The 25,800-nt window shown below is 44.7% G+C and overlaps 1 protein-coding gene across 2 annotated transcripts in view; it reads left to right on the top strand.

The window, feature by feature from the left end:
* Positions 1 to 25,800, top strand: part of INPP5D (inositol polyphosphate-5-phosphatase D) — a 111,246-nt gene that overhangs the window by 33,863 nt on the left and 51,583 nt on the right. For both annotated transcript variants that reach the window (XM_066598249.1, XM_066598248.1), the window contains exons 4-7: positions 10,654 to 10,816; positions 13,051 to 13,191; positions 19,272 to 19,359; positions 23,744 to 23,824. In XM_066598249.1, the coding sequence (XP_066454346.1) occupies positions 10,654 to 10,816; positions 13,051 to 13,191; positions 19,272 to 19,359; positions 23,744 to 23,824 (473 nt within the window). The remainder of the gene's footprint in view (positions 1 to 10,653; positions 10,817 to 13,050; positions 13,192 to 19,271; positions 19,360 to 23,743; positions 23,825 to 25,800) is intronic.

The raw sequence follows: 25,800 nt of genomic DNA, 5'->3' as shown, positions 1-25,800 counted from the left end.
ACTGTCGTTTGTGCGCTTTTACACAAAGCAATTGCTATTCACTTGTTCTGCAATTTTTTGATTGCCGAACTTATTATTGGGAACATTGACACGGGCTGAAATATCATTCATCAACTAGTTAGAGGGTGTGACGTTTTTTGGCTGAAGTGTATTTGAAATTTAGACCCCTCCCCAACCCATGTCCATTGGGTTCCGAGTCTGTTGAATGCACATAAATACGTGTGAGCGGTCTTCAAGTGAACATTCACTGCTGTGAGCGGCCACAGCGCCGATTGTTCCATTGTAGGCCAAACCCGCAAGAGACCGCCGCAGCAAGTGTATCTTCAAAGACCATAACCAGTCAGAGACTTTAGCAACGAGTCTTCTTCCGAAGACCAGCACTTACTGTTCAGTTGACGATCCCTCGTACATATTTATGTGTTTTCTAGAACCAATGAGTGTTAAGTGGGAAGGGAAAATGTTCAAAACAAGATCAGAGCCAATCAGCGTTTGGTGGGAGGTGCACGCCGAATGAGCACACGTCTCCCTGTAAAGTTACTGACTAGTCATTCATAGTCAATTATAACCTGTTTAAACCAGACGATAATTAATCAACCAGTGACCAAGTTGATGGCATGTTTACATGGAACACTTGTTGCTTACATTCGCCCTATCGAGTGACTATTCAGAAAATAGTTGCCACTTTATAAAGCCACCTTAACTTTAACTTAATTTACACCTGCTTATTACAACTCCATAGTCTGTCCATGTGGATTAGGTGCAGAATAAAGATAATATAATTCTATGGGACAGTATACACCTTACTAGTTTTCCAGTATTTGGATATACTTTCACATAGGGGACTTTTTTTCCTTATACGCTGCAGGCTCCATTTTGATGCAGTATGACAGCTCCCCATTGACATCTTTAAAGTATAGATGTTTGGATCCGCAATATGGTGCATCCTTAGGACATCTGCATTGGTTCTGTAATTTAGTCAAACTATAAAGTTACCACACAGCAGGCTGGACCAATGCGATTGTACAAACATAATGCCAACTCCAGAAAATGATTCGATCTGCCAGGGTAGAATAGTTTAGATAAAGGCCCATTTACATGCAACGATTATCTCTCAAAAGTCGTTCAAACGATGGCATCGTTCAGCCTTCGGCTGAACGATGATTTTAAGTTGAGCATAAAATTCATCGTTCAGCCGGAGAGAGATAACAGGGACTGCAGGATATGCTCTGCACAGGAGTCTGAGATTTAATTGTATTCTGCTGACAGCCCTTGCGAGAACAATGGTGCTGAGTGCAGAGCTCAGACCACATGCTGTGCTCTGCAAACAGCTCCTGGAGGCACTTTCATATGCAAATTAAGTTGATAAAGTGTTAATGGACATTAGTGTCTATTAAGACTTTATGCAAAACAATCGCTAAAACTGTCAATCTTTCAATCATTTAAAAGATTGTCTTTGCTTGTAAATGGGCCTTAATGATCCCTGACCCAGAGTTATGATGTTGGAGATCTCTCATTTGTTTACACAACCACAGAGTCCTCAGACTGTGATTGATATTCTTCCACATCAGTATCCACTGTGGCCTCAAGCATGTGCAGAAAATTGTGACTGTGGCTTTCACCAAATAGTCACAGGTACAACATCCAGATAAGTAGGTCCATGGAAGACGTGTCAATTGAGTATCATGAAGGCACACTTGACGTTTGCTTGTACTCTAGACAGTTAGAAGTTGAACCCCTGCTTCCCAGCACCAAGTCTACATCTTTGGCAGGGCTGCATCTCAATGGCTAAATCAGAGCATAGCCATCATCTGCAACCATTATGAAATAGCAGATAATTTTGTTGTTTGAGTAATGTTCATAGGGGTGCAAAATGATTGGTCAGAAGTAGAGATGAGCGAACACCAAAATGTTCGGGTGTTCGTTATTCGTAACGAACTTCCCGTGATGCTCGAGGGTTCGTTTCGAACAACGAACCCCATTGAAGTCAATGGGCGACCGGAACATTTTTGTATTTCGCGGATGCTCGCTAAGGTTTTCATGTGTGAAAATCTGGGCAATTCAGGAAAGTGATGGGAATGACACAGTGACGGATAGGGCAGGCGAGGGGCTACATGGTGGGCTGCATCTCAAGTTCACAGGTCCCACTATTAAGCCACAATAGCGGCAAGAGTGCCCCCCCCCCCCCACTGTCAGCATAAAGATCGTCCTCCTCTGGCACAGCTGTAACAGCTGTAGCAGAGAAGAACGATGTTTGCCCATTGAATTCAATGGAACCGGCAATACAGCCGACTCCACTGAATGCAATGGGCTGCCGGCGATCGCAGGATGAATGGTCGGAAAGGGGTTAAATATATAACCCCTTTCCTGCAATTCATCCAGAAATGTGTTACACTAAAAATATATACCGGCGTATAAGGCGACGGGGCGTATAAGACGACCCCCCAACTGTCACCTTATACGCCGGTAATACAGTGGAGCAAAGAATAAAAAGCATTACTTACGTTTTTAGATGATCTGCGGCGCTCCTGCAGGCTGTCACTCCCTCCTGGTCCACGGCAGACAAGCTTTCTCCACGAAAGACTTTAAATCCCTGCCTCCAGAAGCACATGTGCCTTCAGCCAATCACAGCCAATGACAATGATGTCATTGAATGGCTGTGATTGGCTGTGTTTCTGGAGGCGGGGATTTCAAGCCTTGAAATCCCCGCCTCCAGAAACACAGCCAATCACAGCCATTCAATGACATCATTGTCATTGGCTGTGATTGGCTGAAGGCACGTGTCTTTCTGGAGGCAGGGATTTAAAGTCTTTCGTGGAGAAAGCTTGTCTGCCGTGGACCAGGAGGGAGTGACAGCCTGCAGGAGCGCCGCAGATCATCTAAAAACGTAAGTAATGCTTTTTATTCTTTGCTCCACTGTATTACCGGCGTATAAGGTGACAGTTGGGGGGTCGTCTTATACGCCCCGTCGCCTTATACGCCGGTATATATTTTTAGTGTAACACATTTCTGGATGAATTGCAGGAAAGGGGTTATATATTTAACCCCTTTCCGACCATTCATCCTGCGATCGCCGGCAGCCCATTGCATTCAGTGGAGTCGGCTGTATTGCCGGTTCCATTGAATTCAATGGGCAAACATCGTTCTTCTCTGCTACAGCTGTTACAGCTGTGCCAGAGAAGAAGGATTTGTCTTCTATATGTTCTCAATGGGGTCAGCGCTGCTGCCGCTGGCCCCATTGAGCGCATATAGAATGCATCCATAGCGAGCAGCGGGAGGGGCAGATTTCAATACTCGGGTGACACCTTATCTCCCCAGCCACTCACAGCAGGGGGGTGGTATAGGGCTTAAACGTTGCAGGGGGAAGTTGTAATGCCTTCCCTGTCTTTATATTGGCCAAAAAAAAGCGCTAACGTCTCAGGGAAGAAAGTTTAATTTACCAGAACACCGCATGGTGTTCGTTACGAATAACGAACATCCCGAACACCCTAATATTCGCACGAATAGCAAGCTCGGACGAACGCGTTCGCTCATCTCTAGTCAGAAGTCGTTGATCCATTCTTGAAGCATTGAAGTACCTTGGCATTTGCTTTACCTCCATATAACACAATATCAACAGCAATAAAACAGTAACAGCTATCAGTGAAGTCCAAAAGCTGAGTTAGATAGCTTATTGGCCAAACATTCTTACCATCTAGGGCACCAACCCATTTCACAAAATGTGAAGCTATCTCCAACCAGGCCTTTGTTGAAGGAGTTGGCATAACCAACAACTAGAGTTTGTCTAAGATGTGATGTCATGTCTTGTTCATGATTCCAGTCATGGTGAAGATTTTCAACAAAAATCAAAATGAGGAGAGGCAAAGAACTTTTCAGTTCCTGATATCAACATTTTTCATCATTTGCTTAAAAATGTGCGAATATCACAAACTACAATTATTTTAGGGCTACAAAATATGGCCAGGACATAAGAGAAGAAAATAAGGATATGGCATCCTAAACAAAGGCAAACAGAATAATATGATCACTCACTGAATGGAGGAGGAGCCAGCCTCAATTCACAGTAAACAGGTAGTCATTCATAGATGAACAACTGCCTGTTTACACAGGTTGATCGTCGTTTGATTTTACATCTACACAATCTGAACGATAAATGATGAGCGAACAAATCGTTATTTAGTCACTTCAAGCATTCGCACTGAATGATTATAATCATTATATATAAATTTTGTTCAGATATCTGCAATCCAGTGAGAATCTGAACCATAATCGTTCAATGTAAAATTGCCCTTAGCATATGTCAGAAAAACATAGTGGAAACATATACATAACACTTCAATTCTGCAAACTGAGGAAATTTGTCTTGAAGTCTTTGCCCCGACCATATAACTTCGCTAGCAGAATGCTGAATATTTGGATAGACAAGGTGGAAAATGCAGTGAATGTGTCAGGGTGCCACCTCTGGCCACCATATAAGATGTGAAAATGTTCCCAGGATATCCATTAGGACGCAGTTGAGTGCAACCATATCTTTCATCTTCTCTGCTGATCCTCCTCACTTGGTCTACGACTCCTTGGCACCTCAATGATTAGCAAATAAAGCAGGACATGATCATCATTACCAGGAGACAGAGGCATTATAGCAGGAAGAAAGGAAAAAAACTGCAAAAAGAGGTATCAAAAGCCAAGCACGGATATAGAGGCAAATCAATGTATCAGGGCTCTTTCCCACAAGAAAATCGCAGTGATGTACGATTTGTGTTCTGTGAGATATCGCTGCATTTTCTCGCAGCGATATAACGATTTTGTGTCGCTACAACATTGCGCAATTTTGTAGCACTCTTTTGCTGGGATGTTCAGGGGAGGGCTTAACATATAAGCCCTACCCTGAAAATAAGCCCTAGCCACATAACAAATACATCACCTATCAGGCGCTGTCAGCTCTGCGGCATGTCTCCTCTGCAGGTCTCCGGCACTTGTCTTCAGTCTTCAGGCAACGATTCCTGGTCAGGGGCTTCAAAAAGCTTGCCTCCAGCAAGTGCTGCCTCTGAACGGTTCTCAAGCGTCATTTAATGGCTGTGATTAGTTCATTAAGCTCTGGCTCTGATTGGCTAAGCTGCGGCACTTGAGAACCAATCACAGCCAGTGCTTCCTGGAGGCAGGGATTTTGAACCTCCAGTCTAGGAAGGGCTGGCAGAAGACTTAACCCTTTGCAATCCAATTTTGGATTCAGGGTTTCCTAGAGGGTTTCCTCTTTCTGCCATTATACAATGGCACCACCTGCTGCCTATAGCCCGTACTGCGGTATTGGACATACTGGAGAGGCCCCCGACAACAGAGCGGCCAGTAATATACAGTAAGAATACCCTGCTGGACATCTTCCGACATCAGAAGCTGTACAGTCTTCAATCAGAATGTCTTTATACGTCAGACAGTGGATTGGAAAGGGTTAAAACAAGTGCCAGGGACCTTTGAGGAGAGCCTGACAGTGGCTGTTAGGTGATGTATTTGCTTTTTTTTTTTTTTTTTTTATGCAGCTAGGGCTTATTTTAGGGCTCTGGCAGTAGGACTTTCTACTGTAAAAGTTACATCACACTGCACGAAAACCGCATTTTTGTGTGATGTCATGCAACAGAAAGAAAGGCTCCATAGGGAAAAATGGTCTACAAGACCTCACAAACTGCAGGCAATATTTAGCAACCCATGATTTTTTCTTGCAATGTAGCAGCCTACAAAACATCGCTTATGTGAAGGAACCTATTGGAAACATGGGCTTCACACACATGTTATTTGTAGCACTTTTGCATCGCAAGAAAACCGCATGTTTTTGTCGCCCGCGTGAAACCGGCCTCAAAAATACATACTGAACAGAAACAGAGTCAATAGTGATTATATAATATTAACAGTGCGTAACACAGATTCATAAAAGGAGCTGTATAGGCTCTGTATGTCCATACACAGGTATGAATTAGGCCATTTGAGACGTTCACATAGGTTGTATAACCCCTAATCAAATTCCCCCAGCTTACTTGCATATTCGGGTGACCGTTCTTCTCTTTCCTACAAGCAAAAAGCATGAAATAACCAACAGACAAAACCCATCGAACTGCTTGTCAATGTTCACAGCAGCGCTCCAGCAATGCTGCAGGGAAAGCTAGCAGCTATGTTACGCCTGCAGGGCAGGAAAAGGTTTAAATATTGGTAAATAAATAGGAATGTGTATTTCTAGCTTTCTGAACATAATAGACTGGGATATGATGCAGAACCCACATAGTACAGTGACACCGTCCATAGAACAGTGCTACATAGAGGCGCCCATAGAGTAGTACCAATACAGTATTATCGCCCCCAACAAGAAACCACATCATTTCCTGGATTGGAGATTTAGGGTTGGATTCCTTTTTATTATATTGATTGCAATTCTCCAGTGAACTTTTCTCAAATTTCTCCGTAATTACAATGAGCCATCCATTTCCTGCCATCCTGTAAACCTTATAAAAGTTTACTTTAGAAACAATGGTTAATAGATATACTGAATCTCTAAAGGGCCGTTTACACAGATCAATAATCTTCAACTGATTGGGTCAATTATGCGGCCAAAAAACAATTCTTATGGATAATATATCTAAGGAGCATATGGATCTCTCTGTGTGAATGGGTGATATGCCCCCAATACTGACGATACTGTATTTGGGATGAACTTCTATTTGTGATTGGGTATCAAAAACTTGTGCAAGTTTATGGGCGGATTTGAATTGTGGAAATTGCGTACGATCCGCAGTTTAAGCCATCCATAGGGAAACATGGGTATCCGCACCTGAATTAAAGCATGCAGATTTGATTTGCGAATCTTTGGATGCGGAAATCAAATCGCAGCATGCTCCATTTCAGTGCAGTTCCTGCACGGATGGCTTCCATTGCTTACTGGCCGCGCATTCCATTGTGTACTGGCTCCGCATTCCGTGCAAAAGCAGAGTTTGAATAAACACCCTCTACTGCGCATGTGCGCCGGACGGTGCTTTCACACATATCTGTAGTACAGAAAAAAGAAGACCTGGACAGGTAAGCAGGGTTCTCAGCCATGGGCAGGGTGGGATTCTGCTGCGCGCTCCCGTATGTGGAGTCCAACCCGCCTGTGGACATGAGGCATAGATGGTAACCTATTTCCTTTACCCCCTTCTTTGCTAACAATGTAGTTTCTCTATAGAGGGGAGTCCTGCACAGGTTTTTGACACATAGTGGTACATATCCTGTATGTATTGTATACATGTGTGATACCGTAGTACCAAATTAAAGAAACAGACACTGCTTAATAGTGAATTTTTATTAGTTTACCAAAAAGAAAAGTCAATCCAGATGATATACGAGATGTTAGTTGATACCTTCGCTCGCAACCCGCTTCACAGGTCCCACTTTTAAAGTATTTTACTTACATACCAGAAAAAAAGTTTCTAAACTTTACTGCATTATCATTGAGTTGGACACCTAGAATGGTCGTAACATAGTAACATAGTAACATAGTATGTAAGGCCGAATGAAGACATTGTCCATCTAGTCCAGCCTGTCTATCCTACTGTGTTGATCCAGAGGAAGGCAAAAAACCCCAAGGCCAGAAGCCAATTAGCCCTTTTGGGGGGAAAATTCCTTCCCGACTCCCTAATGGCAATCAGACTGTTCCCTGGATCAACCCCTAATAGTTCCTACCTGCCTGTATACCAGGATTGACCCTTAACCTAATATTTATATCCTGTAATATACTTCTTCTCCAGAAAGACATCAAGTCTCCTTTTAAACTCCTCTATCGATTTTGCCATCACCACTTCCTCCGGTAGAGAGTTCCACAGTCTAACTGCTCTTACAGTAAAGAACCCCTTTCTATGTTGGTGATGAAACCTACTTTCCTCTAATCGTAGCGGATGTCCTCTTGTTACCTTTGTGGTCCTGGGTGTAAACAGATCACGGGAGAGATCCATGTGTTGTCCCCTCATGTACTTATACATGGTTATTTGGTCGCCTCTTAACCTTCTTTTTTCTAGAGTAAATAGTCCCAATTTGAATAGCCTCTCTGGGTATTCCAGTCCCGTCATTCCATGTATTAGTTTAGTTGCCCTTCTTTGAACCCCTTCAAGCACTGTGACATCTTTCCTGAGCACCGGTGTCCAGAATTGTACGCAGTATTCCATGTGAGGCCTGACAAGTGCCTTATATAATGGAAGGATAATGTTCTCATCCTTCGCCCCTATACCTCTTTTAATGCACCCCAAGACTTTATTTGCCTTTGCAGCAGCTGACTGGCATTGGTTACTCCAGTTTAGTCTATTATCCACTAATACCCCTAGATCCTTTTCCATATCACTTTTCCCCAGCGGTACCCCATTAAGTGAATATTTGTGACATCCGTTCCTCCTGCCCATGTGCATAGTCTTACATTTTTCAACATTGAACTTCATTTGCCATTTTTCTGCCCAAGCCCCCATCTTATCCAGGTCCGTTTGTAGCCGCACATTGTCTTCCGTTGCATTAATTATATTGTATATTTTTGTGTCATCTGCAAATATTGATATTTTGCTGTGCAGCCCCTCTATCAGGTCATTAATAAATATGTTGAACAGAGTGGGGCCTAATACTGAACCCTGTGGCACCCCGCTAGCGACTGTGGTCCAATCAGAGTACGAACCATTTATTACCACCCTCTGCTTTCTATCGTTGAGCCAATTTTTTACCCACTTACACACGTTTTCGCCCAGTCCGAGCTGCCTCATTTTGTATATTAGCCTATTATGTGGCACGGTGTCAAAGGCTTTAGAGAAGTCCAGATATACAAGATCAATAGATTCTCCCTGGTCCAGCTTAGAGCTTACTTCATCGTAGAAACTGATCAGATTTGTCTGACATGAGCGACCCTTCATGAATCCATGCTGGTGAGGAGTTATTCCCTTAAAGGAGATGTCTCGAGGAAGCAGTTAATTTTTTTTTTTGCCCAGTCCCCCCCATTAAACACACATTACTAAGCCCCCCTGTAAATGACATTTCTAGCTGGTTCGTACTTACCGTTCCAGCGTTTCAGCAAGTTATAAAAGTTTCCTCAAGATGGCCGCCGGCTCTTTCCCCGTCGCTCGCTGCAGCCCGACGTGCGCGCTCCCGAGACGTTGCCAGCTGTGTCTCCATGGCAACCGGACGCATCGCAGCCGCCGACCAGACGCCCCGCAGCCGCCGACCAGACAGCAGGTAACCGGCGCTAGCCCCCGGCTCCCCAGCGCTAGCTCCCCCGGCGCAGCGACAGCCCCCCCGGCCTAGCGCTAGCTCCCCCGGCGCAGCGACAGCCCCCCCGGCCTAGCGCTAGCCCCCCCGGCCTAGCGACAGCCCCCCCGGCCTAGCGCTAGCTCCCCCGGCGCAGCGACAGCCCCCCCGGCCTAGCGACAGCCCCCCCCATCGCAGCGACAGCCCCCCCGGCCTAGCGCTAGCTCCCCCGGCGCAGCGACAGCCCCCCCGGCCTAGCGACAGCCCCCCCGGCCTAGCGCTAGCTCCCCCGGCCTAGCGACAGCCCCCCCGGCCTAGCGCTAGCTCCCCCGGCGCAGCGACAGCCCCCCCGGCCTAGCGACAGCCCCCCCCCCCATCGCAGCGACAGCCCCCCCGGCCAAGCGCTAGCCCCCCCGGCGCAGCGGCAGCCCCCCCCCCCCCGGCGCAGCCCGGCGCAGCGGCAGCCCCCCCCGACCCATCACTTACCTGGGAGGCTTCTCGGGGCTGCTGGGCTGGGCTGGGCTGGGCTGGGCTGGTCTGGTCTTCTCCGCTGGGCAGCTCCAGTTTCTGCACCTTCCTCTAACAGAGGATGGTGCAGAATGGCCGCTTCAGCGCGCTCCCGAGCAGTGACAGCTCGTCTGCGCATGCGCAGAAGAGCTGTAGCGGGGAGCACACTGAAGCGGCTCGTGCTGAATGGAGAAGACCGGACTGCGCAAGCGCGTCTAAAAAAGCAAGCTGCCAGCGAATTTAGACGGAACCATGGAGACGAGGACGCTAGCAACGGAGCAGGTAAGTGGAATAACTTCTGTATGGCTCATATTTAATGCACAATGTACATTACAAAGTGCATTAATATGGCCATACGGAAGTGTATAACCCCACTTGGTTTCGCGAGACCACCCCTTTAATCTCCTTGAGGTACTCATCGATGGCGTCTCTCAGAATCCCCTCGAAAATTTTTCCCGTTACTGAAGTGAGACTTACTGGCCTGTAGTTACCAGGCTCACTTTTGCTCCCTTTTTTGTAAATTGGAACCACGTTGGCAATGCGCCAGTCCAATGGTACTACTCCGGTCTTGATAGTGTCTAGAAATATTAGGTATAGCGGCCTAGCTATCTCGTCACTTAGTTCCTTTAGTATCCTTGGGTGTAATCCATCTGGGCCCGGTGATTTATCAATTTTAGTTTTCTTTAGACGCTTCCGCACCTCCTCCTGCGTTATGTTCTATTGTGGCCAACAGTTGATAAGTATTAGGAGACAACGCAAGTGGATGTTATACTGGACGCTCCGCCACCGCAGATGCCTTGCTTGACAACTGAGCCGCTGTGTCTATGGATGCCAATGTCTGTCTGATGATACAAATTCTTTTAAGATACCCATTGTTATAACCGGTACTTTCTATATCATTTTTCACAGAGCTGGTCCCCCCGAATGTTCCTCCAAGAAACTTTGTCTCCACATTGTCATCCCCGGAAATTAAAGAGTGTCCAGTGACTATAGAAAAGCCCGATATTGGAAACAGCTCCTTGCTCCTGTCTGATACATTGTTGCAAAGAATGCGCGACCTTGACACCCGCAGGTAGCTTCATGAGATTTTGATTGGAAGAGTGCATCATCATAAGGCTGCCTGTCCACGGGCGGGTTTTCATTGCATTCCCTGCAGTGATAATCCGGCCACGGGGAATGCGATGAAAGCTCTCCATAGCATTGCTATGGAGAGCGCTTCCCCCCTGTCCACGAGCGGAGAAGGCTGGCCGGCGGAGATCTGTCTGCCGGCTCCTGCTCCACAACACCCGTGGATAGGCAGCCTAATGTAAGATTAATTCAGAAGTCTGAATCTAAAGAGCCTGTACGTCCTCTTACATTAAAAAATGGCAAGGCAAGTGGAAATGATGGTTTTGAATTGTAATTATTGTAATCTAGCAAATCAAATGACCAATCTATTACAATGTTCTTAACCTGGAAGCAGCGGAGAGGTGAGCTTATATTTTTTTATTTTTTACACATTCTAGGGATGATTTTTCAGGGAAGGGCTTATATTCAAAGCTCTTCCCCTAAAATCACTGTGTGGGCTGCCAGCAACTCACTGCTTTCAAAGGAGCCGGCTGTACTGCCAGCTTCATTGTATTCAATGGGATAGCATTGCGGTCCTCTGCCACAGTAGTGGCAGAAGATTTCTTCATCTCCGCGGGAAATCCCCTTGTCAGTGGACACTCTGACAATGCCGCAGTGGACTCCCCGTGGAATGCCGCAGTTATTTGCGTTTTAAAATCCCTGTCCTATATTCACCGCTGCACATTTTTGTGCGCAGGTAAAAATTGGGCATGTGACCACTGACATTGAAAAGCATTGGTTCTAATAGATGCGGATCGCAAATGCAAGTAACATGCGCACATAAAAACGCCTGTCTGACTGAGCCCTAAGGGCAGTTTCAAATGCAGAGTTTTGAGCAAAAACATGACGTTTTAGTGGCCCTTTTTTAGGGTGGCCTCACGCACACACAAAAACACACTTGTATTTGCAACATTGCATTCCCTATGCTGCATGCACATGTCCGTGCTTTACAGGCGTGTGCCTGCAAAGATAGGACATGCGTGCACCATTCGGAATGCACGCATTGTTTTCAATGGAGCCGCGGCTGCTGACGGTGGCTCCATTGAAAACAATGGTCTGCCGGCACCCCTGCATTCTTTTTCAGGGAAGGACTTTACATATAAAAGTCCTTCCCTGAAAAAGAAACATTTTAGCGTAAAAAAAAAAAAGCAGACATTCTCTTCAATGGAAAAAAATATATATACTTACCTGTCCACCGCATGCGGCAGATGTTTCCCTTATCCCTGCTAGTTAAAAGAATTCTCTGCTGCTGTATCTGCCACATCTGTGATAGATGCAGCAGAGGAATTCTTCAATTTTCTACCGCAGCTGTCACACATGTCAGCTGCGGTAGAGGATTCTGCTGCCGGCAATTGATTTCATTCATTCGGCGAGAGCTGCCTGTGATTGGCTAAGGTGCTCAGCCAATCACATTCAGCTCTTTCAGCAGGTGGGGATTTTAAATCCCCGCCTGCTGATAGATCAGCACCACAGTGCAGGGGACAGCAGGAGAAGATGCGGCTGTGCCCTGGCAGCTGAAGCAAGGTGAGTATCTATTTTTTTTGTTTTTATAAACCACTTTTACTTGATTTTCAGGGAAGGGCTTATATTTAAAGCCCCTCCCTGAAATCAATTGCCACCAGCAGAGACAGCTGATGTGTGACAGCTGCGGTAGAGAATTGAAGAATTCCTCTGCTGCATCTGTCACAGATGCAGCAGAGGTGTTCTTCATCCCCGCTGGGGTCACGGCAGCCACGGACAGGTAAGTATATATATATATATTTATTTTTTACACTAAAATCTTTCTTTTTCAGGGAAGGGCTTATATGTAAAGCCCTTCCCTGAAAAATAATGCAGGGGTGCCGGCAGAGCATTGTTTTCAATGGAGCCACCGGCAGCAGCCGCAACTCCATTGGCAACAAGCACGCAGCTGTGTTCACGCGGGTTTTTGCTCCTACCTAGGTGCGCATAAAAACACGCTCGTGTGAACCCACCCTTAAACTCTTTTTTTTTTGCCAAAAAGACCATAGCCAGATGTTAGCTGGAAGTCAGTAGGGAAATGTATAATGTGCCAAAAACTGTGTTTTTCAATTTGGGTTAAAACATCGCCACATATAAATCTCTTGTAAAAAAAAATATGCAAGTAGAATTTTTAAAAATGTTGGCTTTTTCCATGTGTGTGAAGGAAGTATTTTTTACATTTCTCTATTTGTGTTGCAGTGTGTCTGAGGAGCACTTACAGGCAATTCATCAGTATTTATGCCTTCACATCACCAGCGATTGTGAGATGGTTCGCAATGGATGTCAGAATCTCCCTCAGTTCAAAAAGCTCCTGATGGGTCTTTGCACCGGGCTGTACAGGTAACAGGAATGCTGATCCGACCGACTAAGCACTAATCCTCAAATCATAGTTGACCTTCTGCTTTTCAGTGCAAATGTATGAAGTGAATTACGCAATTAGTTTCTACAAAATTTATGATGACTTAAAATGCATTTTCGCCAAATTCAGGGCTCTTTCACATGGCGTTGCGTCTTTAAACCGCCCGCATCACAGCTGAAAACTGCATGAATGAGAGAAAGCCGCAACCAAATCCTGGCTAAATCACCTGTTTTTTGCCCATTCACAAGGCTTATGGCGTATATACGCCACAGCCCAGAATTCCGTGGACTGGGGGAAGTCTCTCCTCCATAGAAGCCTATTGGAGCTGCCGAAAAGAGAGTGAGAGGGACTCTAGCACCACTTGCCATGGCTAAATTCCCGTACCCTCTCTCCCCAGCCTATGGGAGCTTCTGGCAAGGGTAGGGGAGGGACTTTAGCAACGCGAGCTGCTGCTAAACTCCCTCCCCCTTCCCTTTTCTGACAGCTCTCATAGGCTCCCATAGGCTGACATAGTTGTATGAGGGTTTGTTTTTTGTAGTACATGTTATATTTTTTAAAGATACTAAAGTATGTATCATATAATGAATTAATTTTTTTTTTTAAACTAAGTGGGGTGAAATAAAAAATACGAAAAAAATGTAATTGTGCCCTTTTTGGGGAGGTTACGTTTTTAGAGCATTCATGGTGCTGTGAAAATAACATACTGGGTCAGTATGGTTACAGTTTTACCAGATTTATGTAGTGTTTTGTATGTTTTATTACTTTTAAAGGAACTTTTAAAAATAAAAATAACTTTTAAAATTTTTTTCATTGATTCAGTTGTGTGCTGAATCATTTTATTGCATGGTGAGCTGTAGTTTCTATTAGTACCATCTTGGGGTACATACATATTTTGATCCCTTTTTTGAATTTTTTGGAATCACAAAAAAAACTGAAATTTTGGCATTTTTTTTACTTTTTTTATGATGTTCACCAAGCAGGATAAATATTGTATTTTAAAAGTGTGGTCTTTTACCAAATATATGGGTTTTTAAATTGTTTCATTTTTATTTATGGGAAAATTGGGGAAAGTTTTTTTTTGTTTAAAAAAAACCTTATTAAACCTTTTTACAGGGGACATGAACTTGCAATTAATTGTTTGCTTGTACTATGTATTGTAATACTGCAGTGCAATATAGTGATTGCTAATGTATGCACGCCCCCTCCCCCTCCAGAGCTGGATTCCATTACGGGTGTTGCCAGCACCTGTTTAAAACTGGGTGGTGGAACCGCGCCAATCTATTATTGCTGGCCTAGCCTAGTGATAAGCCATCAATAGTTTACAACTAAACAACCCCATTAAAGCAAAAGCATTCTGGAAACCAATTCTGAGCTGTTATTAGGAAAGAATAGGAGTATTCATACTGCACTGACCAAGGCAGGAGCAAAAGAGAGTAGCTGAGCCGACCTACACACAGGCAAGCGTGATATCGGGCCGGGAAACTCGGCTTGATATCGTGTTCGCCAATGTGTGGTTTCACGGGGATGCAAGGCGTTTTTATGGCAAACCCGCCTCCCATCACTTCAGTAAAGTAGTGATCCTCCCATAGTTTTCTATGTGAAACCTCGCAACGCACTCATGTGCGATGTGTTTTACTGTCCCATTGAAAACAATTGGTGATGCAATCCAAGGAACACGAAAATATAAGACATGTGACAAATTTTTTTCGCACAGTGATGCGGTGTGGGGAAAAAAAATCACTCATGTGTATAACTCCATTCAGAAGAATGGGGTTTATATTCGTGCAAAATCTCATGCGAGTTTCTCGTCCTAGTGAAACCGGCCTAAGGGCTTATTTACACGGGAGTATGTGTTTTTACGTTTGCTCGCCGGTGACATGAAAACATGTGAAAGGACGCACAAATCTAACGTTTGTGCCCATTCAGACGGCACGGGCCCGGCGCATATACGCCCAGCTCTGCTAAGCTGTCTGCCTTCCCTCCCCTCGCCGGCTTTCTACAAGAAAAAAAGGCGGTACGGGGCGGGAGCTAGTGGGCTAAGCTCCCGCCCCCTCTCTGCCCCTTGCCAGTAGCCAGCAATGAGAGGGGGCGGGATAGGACAGAGCTTAGCTGCCCTGTCCCTTCCCATTACTAACAGCCAGCCAGGGGGGCGGAGAGGAGCAGCGAAAGGGGTGGGAGTTTAGCAGTCACGCTGTTAAACTCCCTCCCACCTTCCTTCTCCGGCAGCTGTCATAGGCTCCCATAGGAGTCTATGCAGCCGGCGGCAGCGTAAAAGCGCACGTCCGAAATGCACTATCTTGGCCAGCAGGGCGCTTTTACGCTGCGGAAATACGCCCATGTGAACTGATGCATTGTAAACCAATGCATCAGAGGGGCAGCGTATATCAGCTGGACATGAAAACCCGTCCGATATACACCCATGTGAATCCAGCCTAAAACTGAGATTACCTTTTACTATTATTTATAGCATACTTATAAATATATTCTACATATAATGTTGACTAACTTTGCAAATACTTTGGTCTGTTTATCTCGCACTGATCTTGAATTACATCATGTCCATTTTCAACCAGAACTACATTTAGCTTTCTCCCACCTGCTTCTCAACTCTGAGCTCTCATCACCCAGCACCCCCTGCTGGTGGAATACAAACACAACTCATTGTATAACAATTTGTAAGACTGTAAGGCCCAATGCACGGCGTATTTGCATTGCGGAATCCGGAGCAGGCGTCATTGACATGCAATGGAAAATCACTTTCCATGTCCACTAGTGGAAATCAATTGCAATTTTCTGCTTTCGGCAGGAAAATCGCAGCATGTCCTATTCCAGCACGGACGGCTTCCATTGAAGTCAATGGAAGACATCCGATCTGCGGTCCTTCTGTAATGACATTGTAGAAGCGTCATGGATTCCGAGTCATCGCCTAGCAACGGCGCAGTATCTTCTGCACCACGCATGTGTGTCGGCCCACCGAACGGAACGTCTGCAATGCAGAAGAGATGACTGCGCACAGGTACGCAGGGGGGTCACCGGCTGGGCACAGGGTCAGATTCTGCTGTGGGATCCCACAAGCGGAATCCGACCCAGCCGTGTGCAGGAGGCCTAAACCTATCAGAAGAGTGAAGTGAATATGGCACTGCCTCTTCCTCTATACATAGCACTGATTAAGCACTGTGTCGGCTGATGGCAGAAGCGGTTATAAACTGCTTATGTCTTTTCTCCATGGTTCCCAGCTGTCTCTGATAGCCGAGCAAATGACCTGTTCCTGCTAAATTGCAGGACCTTCGAACCTGCAACATATATTTACAATGGTACGGGATTAAAGCCCAGGACCAAGTACTGTACATTTATGGTGCTCGGTCTGCATCTGGCTAACCTTGCTTCATCACCATGCATAGCAGACTTCACAATTAAATTAATAGCACTATTCCAGCGATTTTTATATGGCTGAGAAGGCTGACTTACACTATTTGCTGTCAACTGCAGTCTCCTTTTTATGACACACAAGAGAGTGACAGTCACGGCCGAATATCTGTGGAAAAGATGAACTGACATTGCTTCAGCCGGTCATTGTTGTGTACAGTTGTTGGCATAATTAAGGCCGTATATCCCGAATTTGAAAAACAGGGACAGCAAATAGCCCCATATTGCCCTATTAGGCTATTTTAGATAGTCCGTGTGAAAAAAAATCACTGCATGTCCTATTCTTGTCTGTTTGATGAGAATAGGACATGCAATGTACAGGGTCTGTAGAGATCAGACTGCACACGTACAGGTGTCGCATGTAGAGGTGAGCGAGTATACCCGCTAAGGCACATTACTCGAGCGAGTAGTGCCTTAGCCGAGTATCTCCCCGCTCTTCTCTAAAGATTCGGGGGCCGGCAGGGGGCGGGGAGCGGGGGGGGGAGAGAGGGAGAGAGAGATGTCCCCTCCGTTCCTCCCCGCTCTCCCCTGCTGCTCCCCGCCCCCTGCCGGGCCCGAATCTTTAGAGATGAGCGGAGAGATACTCGGCTAAGGCACTACTCGCTCGAGTAATGTGCCTTAGCGAGTATACTCGCTCATCTCTAGTCGCATGCTAACACGAGTTGCGTCTGAGTTTCCTGGGTGCAAGAAACCATGTGAATCTGGCCTTAAAAAGTAATTAATCATCATTCTGATCAAGATCCTATATTTGCAATACTGTATATCTAGTATAAGCAATTTCTCTTTTTCAATATTTTTATTGGTATTTAGGTAAACATTCAAGTAACTGCAGACATCGGTATATGTAAAGATGTGTAGTTGATACAGTATTACATAGAAGTTGGTCCATGGATACAAGTTTGCTTCATGAGTTTAACTGTAACCAGTGATGTTCGCATTCATTTGTTACAATCTTTGTAAACATTTTAAACCAGAAGTAACATGTAACCATTGTGTCCCATTCTGATAATTAATGAGCCTTTCAGCATTAGCCATGTCTACCCAATTCCAACCTGGGACGGGTAGTAGAGATGAGCGAGCGTACTCGGAAAAGCACTACTCGCTCGAGTAATTTGCTTTATCCGAGTATCGCTGTGCTCGTCCCTGAAGATTCGGGTGCCGGCACGGAGCGGGGAGCTGCAGGGGAGAGCAGGGAGGAACGGAGGTAAGATCTTTCTCTCCTCTCCCGCCCGCTCTCCCCTGCTCCCCGCTGCAACTCACCTGTCAGACGCAGCGGCACCCGAATCTTCAGGGACGAGCACAGCGATACTCGGATAAAGCAAATTACTCGAGCGAGTAGTGCTTTTCCGAGTACGCTCGCTCATCTCTAACGGGTAGGTGAGCACGTACTCTCTTCAATGCCAATTTCATTTTTGTTATCTATCTTATTTTATGGATTACATCTCGGATTGCCAATGCAGCTTACAAAACGTCAGGTTGAAAGAACGGGAAAGAGCCAAATAATATTGGACACCCAGGTCCCTATCAGAAGTTATAAATGTAACTATTTGTTAACACACAATTGCAAACATATTTGTATTATTTAAGCATATAAAAGGTCTTCACTTTCCTGCAATATTAGTATTTTTAATAAAGGATAAACAGAAATCAAAACATACACAAATAAAGTAATAATGTAACTGATTAAGGTAGTCTCATCTAAATGAATCTGTCCTTGTTATCTGCTCAATTAGATAATTATCTGAATTCTCCAAATACATTTGTTTTTAATTTTTGTACATTTAATTTACATAAAACAACTTTATTAATGAAGTCCATATTCTATACATACATGTAATGACGGAGGAACACCATACTGGAGATATCTGTCTACTTAAGTGGTAGATATGTTAGTAGTCCCAGCAGCCTCCTCCCTTTACTGTCTGTGCACATCTGGGACAGACTCGCCCTTCAGTGGCTTCTCCTTCCATTATAGAGATGCATTAGAAGAGTGACTACTCCAACCCCGTTTACTGATCTGTTGTCATCTTCTACAACGTAATGTAGGGCCATGACATAAGGATAGCTCTTGTTCCTTTCTTGCAAATGAAATCTTCCTATTACTTCAGTGTCTGCCTCCCTGCTGTCCCCTCCCTCTTACTGTACTGCGTGCAGAGGGAAGACAGCCAAGCATCACAGCACAAAGGAAAGGTATGGAAAGGAGGGGGCCGCGGGCAGACGAGTTTGGTGGCAGCTGTCTGAGGTAAGGGGAAGTGCAACATCTCTTCTCCTTCTTCAATTTCTTTTTGCCCCTTTACCCACCTATGTGTCTTGTCATTGTGTGATGCATCAGCTACACAGTGTCCTTGTCTCATCTACCCACAGTATTTCTTCATGTTTCACGCCCAACTGAAGAGCCAAAAATGATTTTCTTTTCCATAAGTCATCTGTTCTGTGCCAATGCAAGGAAATAATTTCCCTACCACTGGGCCTATGAGCTAATCACCAGATTTATGGTCCTGACATAAGGCCCACATGTCACCTGTATGTAAAAAGTCACACCGCTGTGATGTCACCTTTCTGTAATTCTGTACCTGAACCTCAATCTCAAGTATATGTATTGCTCTATTATCTGACCCGTCCATTCTTCTTTTAGTGAAATCACCCGTACGCTGCCAGCGCTGGAATCCCTGCAGAGCACATTTGAACCTCAGTTCTCTCCAGGATTCAGGCAGCGCTCCCCTGTAAGTTTTACCGGACAGTATTAGTGTGTACTGTTTAACACCCATCATCATAGTCACTAAAGCAAGAAACTGCATATTGTAACTTTTAGCCAATAAAAAAGAACTATTCTAATCGAACCTTTATGGGTGATCTAATATACTTTTTTAATTCCTTAATATTTTCTAGGTGTATCACAGGAAGGGAAATATAAAAACAAACAATCACTGTAAACGGCCTTACTGTTACAGGAGGGCAGACATGTGCACCACCTCAGCATGCAGGCAGCCAAATGAGGGAGCCAGTTACACCTGTGAGGGACACCGATGAGACAGCCACTCACACAGCCTCTTAATATAGAGGGGGGTGGCTGCTTGGTGTATACTCCTACACAGAATAGATACAAAGTATCAGACCATTCTGATACATGTGGTGCACCATGCAGACTAGCAACCTATTAATGACGCCATATTAGTTTGGCCGATTGCCCTGCACCTCAAAAAGTGAACCACATTGGTACTGCCACCCTGGGCTTCCTTGGCGTTTAAAAGCCGCACTGCATGTGAATAATAGATAATAAATGCAAGGTATTAGGTGTAATTGGCTCCCTCATTTGGCAGTTTGGCTGCCTGCATGCTGAGGTGGTACACATAATTGGCCTCCTGTATCAGTAAGTATATGGCCATTTTCAGTGATTGCTTAATATTTTCTAGATCTCTGCTTGCTGTTATTGAGTGGGAACAAGCTTGTTTACAGTCTTAGGGCTTCTTTACGCATTTAATTCAATTGGCGAATGTTTATGCGCTTGTAAATTATATGCGCACAATGAGCAGAAAATATTACCTATTGATGTCAATGGAGTCGTTCCCATGAGCGTGTTTTGTGCGCGCATTTCCTGCGCTTGCGAAAAAAATAGTTGCTGCTCTATTTTCCAGCATATTTGCGCACCAAGGGCCCCATAGGAGTCTATAAGAGGTGTGCAAATACGCACTCAATATGTGTGCAAATGCAAAATTCGCTGCGCAATTCCATGAAAAAAAAGAACACATCTGGACCTCATTATACTCAATAGCCTTTTGATCCATGGAAGGGGTGTGTTGCGTGCATGTGTAAACTGGCTCTGTGTGCGCAACAAGTACAGTACTGTGGCGCAGACAGGCGCACAAATCAACTTCCTTCATAGCACAAATATGTTGCAATGAGGCAAGTGTATTTGCACATATACAAACTTTTCATAGTTAGATACAATAGTATCTACTAGTCAAAGAAATTCTGTTATGGGCTAAATACATAGCACAAATCTCTTACTTCACCTTTACACTAGAGTGATGATCGCTCACTGAATGGAGGCGAAGCGGGCCACAGATCTCTTCTGGCTGCTCACATCTATTCACAATAAACAGGCAGTCGTTCATAAATGAACCACTGCCTGGTTACACAGGCTGATCGTCGTTTGGTTCTTAGATGGGATAAAAACCAAGCGATTCTCGCTCACTTACTCTGTCAGGCTCTGCGTTTACATGCCACTTTGTAGCACCACATGCGAAAATTTTCGGTGAGAGGCCTGAAATATAAGCCACACCCCGAATATAAGCCGTAGTAGAAGAAATTTAAAAAAAAAAGTATACTTCACCTTGAAGCGCAGTCCGTGGCTCCCTTGCAGCTTCTTCTCGATCCCTGGCACTGGTGTCCTTCTTCTCTTCTGGAGGGATTGAAAAATCCCTGCCTCCTGGAAGTGGTGGCTGAGATTGGCTGACGCTTAGCCAATCAGAGCCAGCACTCGATGAATGGCTGTGATTGGTTCATCGAACGCTGGCTGTGATTGGCTAACCGTCAGCCAATCAGAGGCAGCGCTTCCAGGAGGCGGGGATTTTTCAATCCCCAGCCAGAAGAGAAGAAGACCACCAGAGCCGGGGATCAGGAAGAAGACACGGCTGGGCTGACAGTGCTTCTTAGGTGATGTATGTGTAGTTTTAAATTTTTTTTTCTGCAGCTATGGCTTTTGTTATGGCTTTGACAGTAGGATTTCCTACTGTACAAGTTGAATTGCACCGCACGAAAAACGCGTTTTCATGCGATGCAACAGAGAGCAATGCTCCATAGGAAAACATGGGCTTCAAAACCACACGAGTTGCGTGCGTATCTCCGGACCCGCAAGGTTGTTGTGTCGGGTTGGCACACATTTCAAAACATTGCACCTGTGTCAATGAGGCCTCACCAATAATTGCTCGTTTGAGCAATTACTCGGGCGACTGTCGCCTGTGTAAAAGTACCCATAAATTGCTACAATTTATCACTCTAGATATACTTTATCATCCTTGAGTTCAGGCAGATCAGCTCATGGAGGTTTGCCTTGGCTGGTACAACTAGATCTATCTCTTAGATGTGCGTCAGTATTGGTTTTCAGCCTATGGATTTATAAGTGAATGTTTTCAATCAATGACAGCAAACAGTATCTTAAAAATGATGAAGAATGAAAGAATATTTAGTGAATGGCAAAGTTGGTCATGCTTAAAGGGATTGTCCAGGTGTGGACAGTTGTTAAAATGGGTCCTCATGGGTTAAAGTAATAGCAGTACTTGGGTTAAGTAGCGGTACTCACCTGCTTGTTCCCTCATCAATCCAGCACTGCAGCCCCTGTGGTCCTCCCAGTCTTTGCTAATGAACAGATGCTGGGAGCCATGATGCCAGGAGAACGCAACATGACCACTGTGGCCTCCGATTGGCTGCAGCAGTAAGATGGTAGCTGTTCATAAATATAGACTGTGAGGAGCGGGAAAGCAGCAGCGCAGGATCGATGGGTGAACGAATAGGTACCGCTGCTTTTATTGTATTAACACATTTGGATTTCTGGCCAGTGGAATAGGACGCATACTTTTACAGCCACGTTTCGGCTTATTCCTCCTGTGTTTTGTTTCTTGTAGAGAGTAAATGTATGCAGCCCATCTCGCTGGGCAAAGAATGTACAGGTCTTCTTTAAGCTAAACTACTCACCTGCGTGCCATATGGTGCCTATCAGCAGGCAGAATAGGGAATGCAAAGAGAGCAGAGCCCTGCCAGTCAGCAGCACTGAGTCTTGCAAGAGAGCTGCTGACGGATGGGTTTCTCACACTTTGGCCCTGACCACATGTCCTTTTCAGATGGACAGAGGAACTAATGTTCTTTTCCTCCAGCTGAACACCATACTGCACCATGTACATTCGAGTAGCCCATTGAAATGCATTATGATAGCATGCGAGTGAGACTTTAATGTGCCTGTCGTGTAAATGTTACTGCAACATTGAGTCAGATTCCCTGCGGTCGTTATGTTGGGTAGAATCAGAATTTCATAATGCTTCAGGGCAATGATACTATGTTACCAAAACCTAAATGGTGTACGTTAGTTTACCCTGGATATGCAATATTACATGTGTTTTGGGGTGCTGTTGCTGTGAGACACATTGGGTATTGGTTGACATGTGATGTGCCATAACATGTTATCTATACAGAAAACCTGAATACTGTATTTAAAGGAGTTGTCCAGTTGTAAACTATTGATGGCCTATGCTCAGGGAGGCCATAAATAGTAAATCACAAGGGGTCGCCACCTGGGACCCCCTTTGAAGAGCTGTTTGTACTTGTGCACTAAGCTGATTTCTGCTGGAAGCAGACAGCTCCGTTCTCACTGCAGTGGTGAATCTTGGTATTACGGGCAAAGTTCCCATTAAAGTGAATGGCAACTTTGCCTATAGTCCCAACCCTGACTAGTACAGTGGGAACTAAGCCATCTGCAAAAATCAGTTCAGTGCATGAGTACAAACAGCTCTTCAAAGGAGGTCCCTACTATTGATGGCCCATCCTGAACATAGGTCATCAATAGTTTACAACTGCACAACCCCTTTAAAATGATTCCCTTTTCTCAGTACCAATATACCACATGAGCCGTCAGAACTACAGATGGTGGGTAATGGATGTGTATCTCAAGTGGAACATAACTAGGGAAGAGCACTGGTAAGGTAAGTGTCCCAGATTTTTGTGCTAGAGGGGATGGCAATAAGCCATTTAACCCCAGTACTTACCTTTGAGGCTAGCTCATCGAATAGAATCCAGAACTAAGTACAGTATTCTTTGTGTAAAATATGTGTACAATTGTATAATAGGCTGCAATACTATATACTACAGTGTTCATTAACCGGTGGCTCTCCATCTGTTATGAAACTGCACTCCTAACATGGCCAAAAAGTATCCATATGTTAGGATGTGCTGGGAGTTGGAGTTTAACAAACACTGGAGAACCAAAGGTTGAAGACCCCAGTGGTCTCCAATCTTGATAAACAGGGTCAATTTTGCATTTAGGAGTTTACATGTTATAGGATTAGATGCAGTGTGGGTCTGTTAGTAACAACTATTCTGTGTGATCGTTCACAGCTACCTGGTGACCCCAGCACAAGTAGCATGATGAGTAAACTGAACCAGCTGACCTCTATGGTATCCAGCCTTGAAGAGAAGGTATGACAAATAATACAATTGGATTTCTAATGAGAAGCAGAAATTATACCTAAAACAAGCTAGAACTAGAGATGACATTTTTAGAACTGAGTCATATTAGGAAGTATTCATTTCTGTTGGGCTGTAGTATATCCTGCAGTGCGATCACTGACTGATTGCTAGGCAACATAGCTGTTCTCTTAAAGAGGTCATTCTGGAACAGAACCATTCTAAAATGTGACATTGGTTACACTTGATTCCTTTCAACTTTTCTGCCAAGCTATTGTTGATATTTGTCCCTATTGCTATATTCACATTGGCCACGTAGTTATAGACATTTGACCTCCTTTGGCCTTTAGACCCAATTCATTGTGCGATACATCCACGGGTACAAGAAGACCCAGGGTGTGCCAAGAAAACATTCCACACACCATTTTTGCACCTCTACCAGCCTGGACTGGTAACACCTGCCAGAAATAGTTCATGGATTAATGCTGCTTGGGCCAATTCTGACCTTCCCATCAGCATGGTGCAACAGAATGGACTCTCGCCTTTCTGTTTCTCTTAGGCTACGTACACACGGCCATGCAATGTGAGGTTGCTATCCTTCGGCGCAGCTTTCAGCCGCGTCAGAGGATCAGCAAGTGTTTCCCAGTGTTTCCAATGGGAAACTTTGCATCACACTCCTGTGCACATTGCACACCGTGTAATGTGTTTTCCTGTCCCATTAAAAAAATGGGTGATTCGTTCTGAGGAACGCGAAAATATAGGACATGCAACTCATTATATGACTCCATGCAAAAGACTGGCGTTCATATTCGTGCGAAATTTGTGCATTTCGCAGCGCACAAATCTTGCACGATTTGCTCGCCCGTTTGAATGCGGCCTTTGACAGCAATGGCACTGGAACTGGTCATCTGCTGTTATAGTCCATCCATGCTAAGGGATGACAAGTAGGGCATTCAGATATGTTACTAGGAGCATCAGGGTAATATTTGGCTGCAATATACTTTACATGCACCCCCTGTTTGTCAGAACAATTCTTCCCTTTTGCTGCATGTAACCCTTGATCACACCATTATCGGTATATTCACCACACTGTTACATGAGAAAAATCCATAAGATTGGCAGTTTTTGAAACCTTGGACAAGCTGGTCTTGCACCGATGACCAGGAAAGTTGTTCATATTACCCATTGTAATTTGGATTGACATTGAAACTAAAGGCCCATTTACATGCAAAGATAATCGTTCAAAAGATTTTGAGTGATTGTTTTGCATAAACTGCTAATGGAAACTAATGCCCATTAGCAGCTTATTACCTTAATTTGCATGTAAATGAGCCTCCTAGATCTGTACACAAAGAACAGCAGGTGGGCCTTTCTATGTGTTCTTCCATGGGGTTGCAAGCTGAATACAATGTAATCAGCACTCCCATGGAGAATACAGCACCATGGGCAGCAGAAACAGCATGTGGTATGTGTTATCTTCTCTCCGGCTGAACAATGGTTTTGAGCTATTGTTTTACATAAGCTGCTAATGGACACTAATGTCCATTAGCAGCTTATCACCTTCATTTGCATGTAAATGAGCTCCATTAGGTGTATGCTGAGAACAGCAGGGGATCTGTTCTCTGCATTCAGCTCCTTTGTTCTGCTGCGGGGCTGCAAGCTGAATACAATGTAATCAGTGCTCCCATGGAGAATACAGCACTATGAACAGCAAACACAGCATGCGGTTTGTGTTATCTTCTCTCCAGCTGAATGATGGATTTTATGCTTACCAAAAATCATCGTTCAGCTGAAGAATGAAAGATGGGAACATTTACACACAATGATTATCATTCAAACGATGGCTTTTGAGCTAACTTTGAGTGAAAATTGTTGCATGTAAATGGGCCCTAAAGAACTTAATACACAAAGAACTTAAAGCTCATTTACACGCAAAGGCAATCTTTCAAATGATTGAAAGACTGACAGTTCTAGCAATGATTTTGCAT

This window comes from Eleutherodactylus coqui, chromosome 1 (genome assembly GCF_035609145.1).
Source record: "Eleutherodactylus coqui strain aEleCoq1 chromosome 1, aEleCoq1.hap1, whole genome shotgun sequence".
NCBI lineage: Eukaryota > Metazoa > Chordata > Amphibia > Anura > Eleutherodactylidae > Eleutherodactylus > Eleutherodactylus coqui.
This window is presented reverse-complemented; position numbering and strand designations above follow the sequence as displayed.